The sequence below is a fragment of the Equus przewalskii genome, chromosome 3, assembly GCF_037783145.1.
Source record: "Equus przewalskii isolate Varuska chromosome 3, EquPr2, whole genome shotgun sequence".
Classification (NCBI taxonomy): Eukaryota; Metazoa; Chordata; class Mammalia; order Perissodactyla; family Equidae; genus Equus; species Equus przewalskii.
The window spans coordinates 87,276,673-87,289,524 of record NC_091833.1 but is presented as its reverse complement, the minus strand read 5'-3'; the positions used below and the strand labels follow the sequence as shown (position 1 = coordinate 87,289,524).

General features: G+C 36.9%; 1 protein-coding gene across 10 annotated transcripts in view; it reads left to right on the top strand.

Moving 5' to 3' along the window:
- The window catches only part of N4BP2 (NEDD4 binding protein 2), an 86,823-nt gene that overhangs the window by 17,836 nt on the left and 56,135 nt on the right, over positions 1-12,852 (top strand). For 4 of the 10 annotated variants that reach the window (XR_011538795.1, XR_011538796.1, XM_070615100.1 and 1 more), the window contains exons 4-5: positions 7,100-7,442; positions 11,613-12,759. Coding sequence is in view for 7 of the 10 variants with exons in the window: in XM_070615100.1 (XP_070471201.1) it covers positions 7,214-7,442; positions 11,613-12,759 (1,376 nt within the window). In the remaining 3 variants the exon portion in view is untranslated. Of the gene's footprint in view, positions 1-7,099; positions 7,443-9,680; positions 9,774-11,612; positions 12,760-12,852 lie in introns of all 10 variants that reach the window. The other 6 variants (XR_011538797.1, XM_070615102.1, XM_070615101.1 and 3 more) reach the window with 3 other exon arrangements.

Genomic DNA, 12,852 nt, shown 5'->3' with positions numbered 1-12,852 from the left:
AATTGTATTTATTTCTGCTCTGATTTTTATTATCTCTCGCCTTCTGCTGACTTTGGGCTTTGTTTGTTTTTCTTTTTCTAATTCAATTAGGTGTAGTTTGAGATTGCTTATTTGGGATTTTTCTTGTTTGTTAAGGTGAACCTGTATTGCAATGAATTTCTCTCTTAGTACCACTTTTGCTGCATCCCATGTGAGTTGGTATGGTATGTTTTCATTTTCACATGTCTCCAGATATTTTTTGATTTCTCCTTTAATTTCCTCAGTGATCCATTGGTTGCTCAATAGCATGTTGTTTGGTCTCCACATCTTTGTCCCTTTCTCAGCTTTTTTCTTGTAATTAATTTCTAGCTTCATAGCATTGTGATTGGAAAAGATGCTTGTTATTATTTCAATCTTCTTAAATTTATTGAGGCTTGCCTTGTTTCCCAACACATGGTCTATCCTTGAGAATGTTCTGTACACACTTGAGAAGAATGTGTATTCTGCTGTTTTTGGATGGAGTGTTCTATATATATGTCTATTAAGTCCAACTGGTCTAGCTTTTCATTTAATTCCACTTTTTCTTTGTTGACTTTCTGTCTGGATGATCTATCCATTGATGTGAGTGGCGTGTTGAGGTTCCCTACTATTGTTGTGTTATTATTAATATCTCCTTTTAGGTTTGTTAATAGTTGCTTTATGTACTTTGGTGCTCCTGTGTTGGGTGCATAGATATTTATAAGTGTTATGTGTTCTTGGTGGAGTATTCCTTTGATTATTATATACTGCCCCTCTTTGTCTTTCTTTACCTGTCTTATCTTGAAGTCTCCCTTGTCTGATAGAAGTATTGTCACACTTGCTTTCTTTTGTTTGCCATTACCTTGGAGTATTGTCTTCCATCCCTTCACTCTGAGCCTGTGTTTGTTGTTGAAGCTGAGATGTGTTTCCTGGAGCCACCATATTGTTGAGTCTTGTTCTTTAATTCATCTCACCCATTTATGTCTTTTTACTGGAGAATTCAATCCATTTATATTTAGGGTGATTATCAATATATGAGGGCTTAATGCTGCCATTTTATCACTTGTTTTCCAGTTCTCCTGCATTTCCTTTGTTTCTTGTCCCATGTGTTTCGGTCTACCAATTGAGTTATGTAGTTTTTTATGTTGTGTTTCTTTGTTCTCTCCTTATTTATTTATTTATTTAATTAATTTATTTTTTGAGGAAGATTAGCCCTGAGCTAACTGCTGCCAATCCTCCTCTTTTTGATGAGGAAGGCTGGCCCTGAGCTAACATTCATGCCCATCTTCCTCTACTTTATATGTGGGATGCCTACCACAGCATGGCTTGCTAAGTGGTGCCATATCCGCACTGGGGATCCGAACCGGTGAACCCTGGGCTGCCGAAGTGGAACGTGCGCACTTAACTGCTGTGCCACCGGGCTGGCCCTCCTTATTTATTTTTTGTGTCTCTGTTCTGCATTTTTGTTTAGTGGTTACTATGAGGTTTGTATTCAAAATCTTGTAGATAAGATAGTCCATTTTCTGATGGGCTCTTATTTCTCAGACTAAACTGATTCATTCCTTTCCCTCTTCCCCTCCTAAGTTGTTTTTCTCACATCTTAGTTCCATCTTGTCTTGTGAGTTTGTGGTTAAAAGGACAAGATTGTCTTTGTTTTTGATGTTTTCCTTCCCTTTATATTTAATGTTATTCTTGAGTATTTGCTAACCTGCTCTGATGCATAGCTACAATTTTCTGATTTTGTCTACCTGTTTATCTCCTTACTCCATGCTTTGTAACCCTTTTCTCCTCCCCCTTTTTTCTTAGGTATGCAGACCTTATTGAGCCTTTCTTGTAGCGGGGGTTCATAGCTACTAACTCCCTTAGCTTTTGTTTATCTGGGAAAGCTTTTATTTCTCCATCATATCTGAAGGATATTTTCACTGGATGGAGTATTCTTGGCTGAAAGTTCTTGTCCTTCAAAGATTTGAATATGTCATTCCAGTCTCTCCTAGCTTGTAACGTTTCTCCAGAGAAAGCCACTGAAAGCCTGATAAGGGTTCCTTTGCAGATTATTTTCTTCTGCCTTGCTGCCCTTAGTATTTTTACTTTTGCCAGTTTGACTACTATATGCCTTGCAGTAGGTCTTTTTACATTGACATATTTGGGAGATCTGATAGCTTCTTCCACATGGTTTTCCACTTCCTTTCCCAGTTTTGGGAACTTCTCTGCTATTATTTCTTTGAGCAGACTTTCTGCTCCTTTTTCCTTCTCTTCTCCCTCTGGAATACCTATAATTCTCATGTTGCATTTCCTAATTGAGTTGGATATTTCTCAGAGACTTTGTTCATTTCTTTCTAGTCTTAGTTGTCTCTTCTCTATCTGGAGCATTTCAACATGTTTATCCTCGATTATGCTGATTTCCTCCTCTATGATGTCTGCTGGAGCATTCAGGGAATCCATATTTTGTTTTATTTCATTGATTGTGCCTTTCATCTCCAATATTTCTTATTGAACTTTCTTTATAGTTTCTGTCCCTTTTGTGAAGTAGCTCCTGAACTTGAATTGTTTCTCTACATTCTCTTTTAACTTGTTGAGTTTTTCGATGATAGCTATTTTGAATTCTCTGTCATTTAGATTACATGTTTCTGTGTTTTCAGGACTGATTTCTGGTTACTTGTCATTTTCACTGTGGTCTGGAGATCTAATATAATTTTTGATACTGCTAGAGGGCGTGGCTTTGTTCTTTCACATCCTGGTATTATTTGGTTGCAGTTACCATGTATTGCCACTGGGTTGGGGTCAAGAACTGCGTATTCTGAGCCCTCTGCCTTCTGCCGAGATCCCAGGCACTGGAGCCAGTGCTGGGCAGGTTGGGGGGGGGGGGCATTTTCTTCTGTGTGCTCTTGTGGGCTTACTCGCTCTCCTCTTGCTATCTACTCTCCTGGGGTGTTGGCTTGATGAGGTCACCCCCTATGATAGCTTTCACCCTGGTCGGGGGCTTCCTCTAGGCTGCAAGGGACCTCGGGGATCTTTGATGTTCTCAAGAATGGGTGTCCCCTGCCCCCTTCCTTCCATCTCGGAAGCTGCCTGCAGTCCCAGATAGCAGTCTTTTGGGGAGGCAGTGAGGTTTTTCTCTTACCTGCTTCCACCTCCTCTGAGGGGGGCTTCAGCCTCTCCACCCTCTGACGTGTGGCTGTGTGGGTCTCTCAGATGTCTTTTGTGTTGTGTGGATGTCCTCTGTTGGAGCGTGAATGTCTTTTTCATTGTATCATGGAGGGGAGAGATTGTCAGGAGAACTCACTCTGCTGTGATGCTGACATCACTCCTATTTATTTTTTACAATTGTGATAAGAACTCCTCTGAGATTTTACCTCTTGCTGCTTTTACTACCTCTATGCACATTCTTACATTGATATCGACCTACCAGAAATGCAGTTCCAATCAATGCCAATCTCATGAAAGAGAAAATGTGAATACAGTTATTTTGTATCCTGCGCTTTGCTGAATTCACTTATTTGTTGGACATTTTGTAGATTCCTTGAGATTTTCAATGTAGAGAACTATGTCATCTGCAAATAGGGACAGTTTTATTTCTTCCTTTCTGATCTGTATGCCTTTTATTTCCTTTTCTTGCCTTACTTCACAGGCTAGAACTTCCAGCATTAAGGGAATAAGAGAGCTAAGAGTGGACGTCCTTGCCTTGTTCCCAGTCTTTGGAGGAAGGCATTTAGTTTTTTAATATCAAATATAATGTTAGCTATAGAGGTTTTGTAGTTGCTGTTAATCGAGTTGAGGAAGTTCTCCTCTATTTCTGTTTTTCTGGAGATTTATGTCATGAATAGGTGTTGAATTTTCTCAGTATTTTTTCTTCATTCATTGATATGATTGTGATTTTTCTTCTTTAGCCTGTTAATATGGTGGGTTACACTGATTTTTGAATATTGAATCAGCCTTGCATCCCTCATATTTTTTATAATTTGCTGAATTCTATTTGATAATATTTTGTCAAGGATTTTTGTGTCTGTATTCGTGAAGAATATTGGTTTATAGTTTTTTTATACTGGCGTTGTCTGATTTTGGTATTGGGATAATACTAACCTCATAAAATGAGTGGGGAAGTGTTCTCTCTTCTATTTTTGGAAGAGATTGTATAAAGTTAGTGTTAATTCTTCTTAAAAATCTTTCTTAGAATTCTCCGTGGAAGCCATTTGGGCCTGGAATTTCTTTTTTGGGAGTTTTAAAATTGTGAATTAAATTTCATAGAGCTTTTATCTGTTTCCTGTTGAGTGAGTTGTGGTTATTTGTGGTTGTTGAGAAAACTGGTCCGTTTCATATAAGTTGTCAAACTTGTGTGTGTACAGTTGTTCACAGTATTCGCTTGTTAGTCTTTTGATGTCTGCAGGGTCTGTTGTGATACCCCTTGTTTCTTCCTGATATTGGTAATTTGTGTCTGCTCTCTTTTTTTCTTTGTCATTTGTGGCAGAAGCTTGTCAATTTTATGGATCTTTTCAAGGAGCCATCAATTTGTTTCACATATTTTTCTCTGTTTTTCTGTTTTCAATTTCATTCATTTCTGCTCTTAGCTTTTTTATTACCTTCCTTTTACTGGCTTTGGGTTTATTTTGCCCTTTTTCTGGACTGTTGTGGTGGGGGCTTAGATTATTGATTTGAGACTTTCCTCTTTTCTAATGTATGCATGTAGTGCTATAATTTTCTGACATTGCTGCTTTAGCTGTGTCCTACAAATTTTGATATGGTATATGTTCAGTTTCATTTACTTCAATGTATTTTTTAGTTTTCCTTGAGACTTCCTTTTTGATCCACTGGTTATTTAGTGTATTGCTCAGGTTCCAAGTGTTTGTGGAGATTTTCCTGTTATCTTTTTGTTACTCATTTCTAGTTTGATTCCGTTGTGGTGAGAGAACATACTTTGTATGATTTCAGTTATTTTAAATTTGTTGAGGTTTGTTTTATAGCCTAGCATATGGTCGCTCATGGTATATGTTCTGTGGGCACTTGAAAGGAATGTATATTCTGCTGTTGTTTGCTGGAATGTTATGTAAATGTTCGTTAGATCCTTAATTGATGGTGTTATTGAGTGCTTCTGTATCCTTTCTGATCTTCTGTCTAGTTATTCTATCAGTTGTTGAGAGAGGGGTATTGAAGTCTCTAACTATAATTGTGGATTTGTCTGTTTCTCCTTTCAGTCTATCGGTTTTTGCATCGCTTATTTGGTGGCTCTGTTTTTTGGTGTATACACATTTAGGGCTGCTCTGTCTTCTTGGTGGACTGATCCTTTATGATTGTATAATGTTCCTCTCTGTCTCTGATAATTTTCTTTCTCTAAATTCTACTTTATCTCATATTAATATATAAAAAATATAATTTTAATTAACTTAAATAGGCACATGTGGCCAGCGGCTGCCATATTGATAGTGCAGTTCTGGAAGATAGAGCTATGACACAGTAAATTTTTTTAAAAGGCAAATTTTATAGTATGTTAGAATGTGTTAAGGGCAATGAGTGGTTAACAGGAGAGGGAAATTGGGGCAGAGGGAGTGGAGGATATGATTTTAAATTGGGTAATCAAGGAAGAAATCACTGAATGTGCCACTTGAACAAAGATTTGAAAGAATGAAAGAGTTAGCAGTGCAGATATCTTGGGGAGAGTATGTTACAGGCCAGCAGAGAGGTGGTCCATTGTAAGGACTTTAGGTTTTGCTCTGAGTGACATGGAGAACCAACCACTTGAGGATTTAGAGGAGACCCTAATTCATTCTGATTTGTGCTGTATGTAGATCGTTCTGACTCATGTGTTGAAAATAGACTATTAGTGGGCAAGGGTTGGAAGCAGGGAGACAGGAATAAGGTGAAAGATGATGGTAGCCAACCCAAATGGTTAGGACAGATTTTGGGCAAAATATCAGACACTTAGTTTTAGATATGTTAAGTTTGAAATATTTAATAGACAAGCATAGACTGTCTGGAGTTCTCCATATATACGAGTCCCTGCCCTTGTGGAGCTTACATTTTACTGGAATATCAGTAGTAAATATAATAAATAAATAAGTAAGTAAAACAAATAAATAAAACATATACTATGTTAGAAAATAAGTCTTATGGAGAAAATTCAAGTAAGGGAAGAAGGATAAGTGGTGTTGGGGGACTGACTTCCTGAGAAGGTAACATTTGAGTAATGGTAGGAAAGTGGTGAGGAAATAAAACTTATGGATACCTGGGAGAATAGTAGTTCAGGTAGAGGGAACCAGGATGTAAAGGTTCCCAGGTGGGAGCATGGTTGGTGTGTTTGAGGAAGAGCAAGGAGGCGAAGTGTGGTTGGAGTGACGTGAGCAAGGGAAAGAGGATTAGGGATGACAGGACTGAGGTAACAGAAATGTCTGGGTTATAGGCCGTGTTAAGGGCTCTTCTTTTTACCCTGAGTGAGATGGGAAGCTGGTGGTTAGATTAGCAGAAGGAGGCGTGATCTGACCTACAGTTTAGCTGAATCACTCTAATTGCTGTGCTAAATAGACCGAAGGGGCAAGGGTGGAAGCAGGGAGATTCTTTACAAGACTGTTACAGTAATCCAGGCAAAAGGCTGTGGCAGCAATGGAGATGGTGAGGACCGATCCTATTTGGATACATTTTAAGGGTTATACTGACAAAATTGGCTTACTGATTGGATGTGGGATGAGAGGAGTGAAGAATGACTCCAAGATTTTTGACCTGAGCCGTTGGAGGGACAGAGCTGCCTTAGCTGAGATGGGTAAGACTGTGAAGGGATGAGCAGCAGCTCGGTTTTGGACATGTTAAGTTTGTGATGCCTATTAGACATCCACATGAAGGTGTTCAGTAGGCATTCTAATTATGAAAAATGATATTAAAACAGTGTACTCACTGTTCTGAAAATATGTTGCATTTGTTAATATCTTAATTTTTAACATGTTCAATCCTGACAAAACTTGAATATTTTGGAGAAAGAGAAATTGTCTGACTGCTTCTTGGCTTTGCCGCCAGAGTTGATAGTACTTTCTTAGAGTTAAATAAAGATGTCATTCCAATTTTAGAAATGGAAATAGAACTATATAGTCTGAGTGTTTCTACTTGCTTTCTGTTTTAGGTCCTATTACTGCTGGATTGTGCAAGATACTTAACCCTGTTTTCTTTGAGGTATGACTTAAATATCAAACATCTTAAGTAAGAAAAGGGAAACATTTTAGTTTTGGAAGTCAGAATGCCAAGGAGAAGGAAAAATCTTGGGGGAAATCCTTTTCGGAAGACTGCAAACTCTAAGGAAGTTGTCGTATCCAGTGTTGCTAGTCATGAGGAGCCAACCACTACTCTTCCTTCCATGTGTGAGACAAAAGTTGATCAGGAAGAACTCTTCACCGTTATCTCAGAGATGTTTTCTGATCTGGATCCTGATGTAGTGTATTTGATGCTTTCTGAATGTGATTTTAAAGGTGAGAAAAAGTTTAGTTTGAACCCTTTGCATCTTATAAGAAGACTTCATGTACTATGCCCTGACCAGTAGTAATATAGAAAAATGACTGCCTGGTTTCTATTTTGTTCATCACTTATGGAGCATCTGCATGGGCAAGCTACTAAGTTTGGTATTGTGAGGGATCTGAAGAAGAATAAAGCATAGTTTCTGCTTTCAAGAAATATATAATTCTAGATATAAGATGTATGTATAGATATCATATTCTATGTTTTATTATTTTTTTTTACCTTCCCTCTAGAACAGGTTGGCACTCTTGACATTTTGGACTGCATAGTTCTTTGTTGTGAGTGGCTCTCCTGTGTGTTGTAGGATGTTCAGCAGCATCCCTGGCCTGTACCCACTAGGTGCCAGTAGCACTCCTCCCACCAAATTGTGACAATTAAAAATGCCTCCATATATTGTCGTATGTCCCCTAGGGTGCAAAATCATCTCTGCTTGAGAACCACTGTCCTAGATGTAAGCTCCATAAAGATGAATTTTAAAAACAGTTTTGTTTTACTGCTGTATCTCCAGTCCCTAAAATAGCAAATGACTCATAGCAGGACCTCAGTAAATATTTATTGATTGAAGAGGTAATTATAATTGTGGGAATGAGAGCTGATTGAGAGTTGAGGCTAGTAGAGTAGTATGGTTTTAAAACATTGACTTTGGAGTCAAGAAACCTAGGTTGGATTTCTAGCTCTGCCACTTAAGCTCTCTAGGTCTCAATTTTTTAATCTATTAATGAGAAAAATAATAGTACGTACCTCATGGGACTTTTTTCATAAGGTTTGAGGTGGTTTTTTTTTTTTTTTGGTAAAGTCTTCAGTATAGTATGTTATTTATAACTTGTAATAAATTGTTTAGAAATATGTTTGTAGACAGAAGGGAAACTATCAAAGTTGACTGGATGAGTAAATTAAATGTTGATGCTTAGTATTGCTATTGGCCATGTTAGTGTAGGATAAAATTATTCTAGATTTGGGAAGTTTTGATAATGCATGATAACCTTCCATTTTTATTCATTATGTGGTCTGTGATGTGAGCATACCTTTATCTATTCTGTTATGATATGTATGCAGTAAACCAGTTTTCAGTAGTCCACTTGATGCTCAGAAATGATAGTGTGTAGAATTTTGTAAGTGTGAGTTCAACATTTTTTTCCTAATTTTGATGTCTTTAAAATTTATTTGTTTCACATTCACTAACACAGCCATGAGGAATTACAAGAAAAATATATTACCTTCACATACTAACAAAAAATATATTTCTCTTTTCCAGGATCTTCTCTACACCTTGTTCATAAATACTGATATTTTGATTAGTTTGAATAATAGCATTGATGAGATTGTATATTCTACTTTTTAAACTTAAGTTAACATAAGCATTTTTTCAGTGTTGCTGCAATCTTCATATTTATTTTTAATAGCTTTCTAATATTCCGCTAAGTTGTTGTGCTTTAATTATGTCTGAGTTCTTCATGAATAATTAATATTGCAGAAAACATCTTGGTATAAATAACTTTTTCCTTCTTTTGACTTTTTTCTTAGTCCCAAAGTTTTATTTTCTTGTGTCACAGGGTGAGAACAGTTTTCAGCTCTTGGAAACAATACTGCTAAATTGCCTACCAAAGAGGTGTGCCAATTTGTAATACCACCAGCACAGTATTAGTCTAGTGGTTTCACCACAGCCTTTTCAGCATTGTGTAGTATTATTTTTAAGGTTTTAATAGGAATTAAATGACACCTTTTCTTAATTTGTGTTTTCTTAAAATAGAGAGGAATGTTGAATTTTTTTAAAATAAAGAGGAATACATTTTTGTGTATGATTGTTCATTAATTCTTGTATTCTCATGTGACTTGTTCATTCATGTGTTTTTTGTTGTTTTATACCATTGTTTTAATTTTTTCCAAAACTCTGTAAGGACTCTTCTTTTGTGTAATATATGTCTTGATCTTTTACTTACTTTTACTTAATACTGTTTTTCATTATATACATGTTAATTTTTTTGGTTGATCTTTTCTTTTGTGGTTTTTCTGTTGTGTAGAGTTTTTTTCATAGGAATACCTCTTGTATTTGCTTTGTTTCTTTGTTTCTTTCTTTTTTTTTCCCCCTTTTTCCACATTTAGGGCATCTGGTTTTGTAGTATTGCTATAATCACCTAACTGGTCTCTGCTAGGTTTGCCCCCTCCAATCCCTCTTTGTTTTTCTTCTTAAGGGAACATTAATTGGGTGCTTACTAGGTGCCAGTCCTTGTGCACAGCATTTTTTCATGGATTATCTCATTTAATCCTCAGAACAACCCTATGAGGTAGGTATTTTTATTATCCCCATATTGCAAATGAGAAAATCAAGGCTTAGGAAAGTTAAGTAACTTGTTCAAAGTGTCATAGCCAGCAAGTAGGGATTTAAATGCTGGTTTCTGACTCTATACCAGAGCTGTTACCAACTGTGCTGTGCTGTTTCCATATTTATCTTCCATAAAACAAAACAAGATAAAACAAAAAAGCCCCCAATTTGAAATGCTTAACAATTCTAATGGTTCCTTATTTGTCTTATAATGGAAAGAGCTCAGCTTTGGAGTCAGACATACCAGTCCTGGGTCTGTCACTTATTATCTGTGTGACTTGGGCCAAGTTATATACTTTTTTATTTTTTATTTTTTTCATTGAGGTCATATTGGCTTATAACATTGTGTAAATTTCAGGTGTACATTTTTATATGTCAGTTTCTGTATAGATTGCACCGTGTTCACCACCAGTAGTCTAGTTTTTATCTGTCACCATACATGTGTGCCCCTTTACCCTTTTCACCCTCCCCCAAAGTTATGTACTTTTTTTTTTTAAGATTTTATTTTTTTCCTTTTTCTCCCCAAAGCCCCCCAGTACATAGTTGTATATTCTTCATTGTGGGTCCTTCTAGTTGTGGCATGTGGGATGCTGTCTCAGCGTAGTTTGATGAGCAGTGCCATGTCCACGCCCAGGATTCGAACCAACGAAACACTGGGCCGCCTGCAGCGGAGCACGCAAACTTAACCACTCGGCCACGGGGCCAGCCCCCAAAGTTATGTACTTTTTGAGCTTCATTTTCATCATCTGTTTGCTGGGAATACTTTGTGTACCTCACAGTATTATTTGAGGATTCAGTGAGGTGATATCTGTAAAGTCTCTACCCTAAATGCTATGACAGGTAATTTCCCTTCAAATTCCCTTAGAAAATGAAATTGATATTTCTTACCATGACGTGTAGGACCCTTCCAGATTTCACGTCATCCCCCTTTCCAGTTTCGTCATCTTTTCTTATCTGCCGTACTACTGTGTTCCCATGCTCCAACCAGCTTCTCTTAATCCCGTAAACATGCTTTGTGTTTTCAAGACTGGCTTTGCCTTTCCCCTCTGTCTTACAAGTTTCTTTTTAATCTTCAAGTCCCAGTTCATGTATCACCTTATGTGAAATCTTTCCTTGCTCTCCTATAAGGCTGCTTATAGCATTTATAGATTATTAAAAGTGTACATTGTTTAATCTATATTATATTATAATGTATTGTCTTCTAATGTAAAGATCTTTAATAGCCTCCATTAGACTGCAGAAATTCTTTGAGTATAGTATAACAATATTTTATTCATCTATGTACAAAGGATATGTGATATATAGTACATGCTCATACATATTTTTTGTATTAAGTGAAATTAATAGCATGGACCATATAAACAAATTAGGTTTACTAAGAGAGTGCTTAAAATACTTAATCCTTAAAGAACATGCAGTAGGTAAGTATTTGTTGAATAAATCAACCAGTTAGGATCTTTATTAATAGCCCTAATACATGCAATTACAGATATTTTTCCACTTAATAAATTTATCAGAGAATATCTACTTGATGGCAGTTCATTAGTCTAGTTTATTACTGTTTGTCTGAAAGTAACAACATTGGATGTCTCCATCATTCATTCAGAACTTTTACTGATACAGACTGGTATGTTAGTAAAATATTGCTTTTAAAAAAATGACTTGAATATTTATAAGTTTCTCTACAATGCAGAATCTAGTATGATTATAGTAGATTTTAATCAAATCATATTTTACTATTTTCAGTACATATATATATATTTTTTTTGTTGGTGTTACTGTTGTTCTTGTTATTGTACAGTTGAAAATGCCATGGATTGTCTATTAGAATTATCTGACACTGATGCCAAGATAGAAGAATCATCTTCAAAAAGCTTCATCGCTTCTGAGAACCAAGTAAGTGCAGCGGGACATGAAATAATGGAAAAGTGTCCTCCTGAAGGAGAGAGTGAAGATTCAAAAATGGATTCATTTTTGGACATGCAGCTAACTGAAGACTTGGATTCCTTAATACAGAATGCTTTTGAGAAATTGAACTCTTCTCCCAGTGACCAAGTATACTCATTTTTGCCTTTGCAAGATGTTAGTAGTTTTAGTGACCCGAGTGAATTTATAAATTCAGATTCAAGTAGTATGACTCCCATTCTTTCTACACAAAATATGGATTTGAACAGTGAAAATTTAGAGAATTCCGCCTCTACATTAAATTCAAACTCCTTAACTTCGTATTCAGTTTCGAATGAGTCCAAAAGTGTTATAAGGAATAACACATTGGCACTGGAAGATTCTCTGCTCAGTAGTTCTTTACATGTAGCAGGTGACACCAGGGGGGGTTGTAGCAATCTCAATCAAAGACAGAAAGAGCTTTTAGAATCGGAGTGTCTTCAGGCTCAGTTCTCTCAAGCTCCTGTAGATTTGGATGTCAGTGAATCTCAGGCTCCTTTAAACCTCACTGTGGAAAATCCAGGGCTTGGTTTGCTAGGTAGAGGTGAGAATCAGAAATCTACTTCTGTACCTGATATGTTTGTACCTTCTGAAGAATTCAGTTTCAAGTCACACAAACATACTGAACTGCCGCCAAAGGGGAAGGATGTGAATTACTGCCCAGTACTCACCCCTCTTCCTCTACTCCTGCCGCCGCCTCCACCTCCACCAATGTGGAATCCAATGGTTCCTACTTTTGACCTCTTTCAAGGAAACCATGGCTTTGTAGCTCCTGTTGTAACCACAGCTGCACACTGGAGACCTGTCAACTATACGTTTCCACCCCCAGGTATTTCTCACACTTCCCCAACAAAGGTATGGAGAAATAAAGAGGGAACAAGTGCTTATCAAGTACAAGAAACTCCAGTTTCTCAGGTTGTAAGAAAGAAGACATCATCTTATGTTGGACTAGTTCTTGTTCTTCTCAGAGGGCTTCCGGGATCAGGAAAATCTTTTTTGGCAAGGTATGAGGTTTAATTCAGTTTTAAAAAAAGAGTATAATTCATGAACCTGTACATTTGTAGTAGTATGAATATGTGAAATGCTTTTGCTTAATA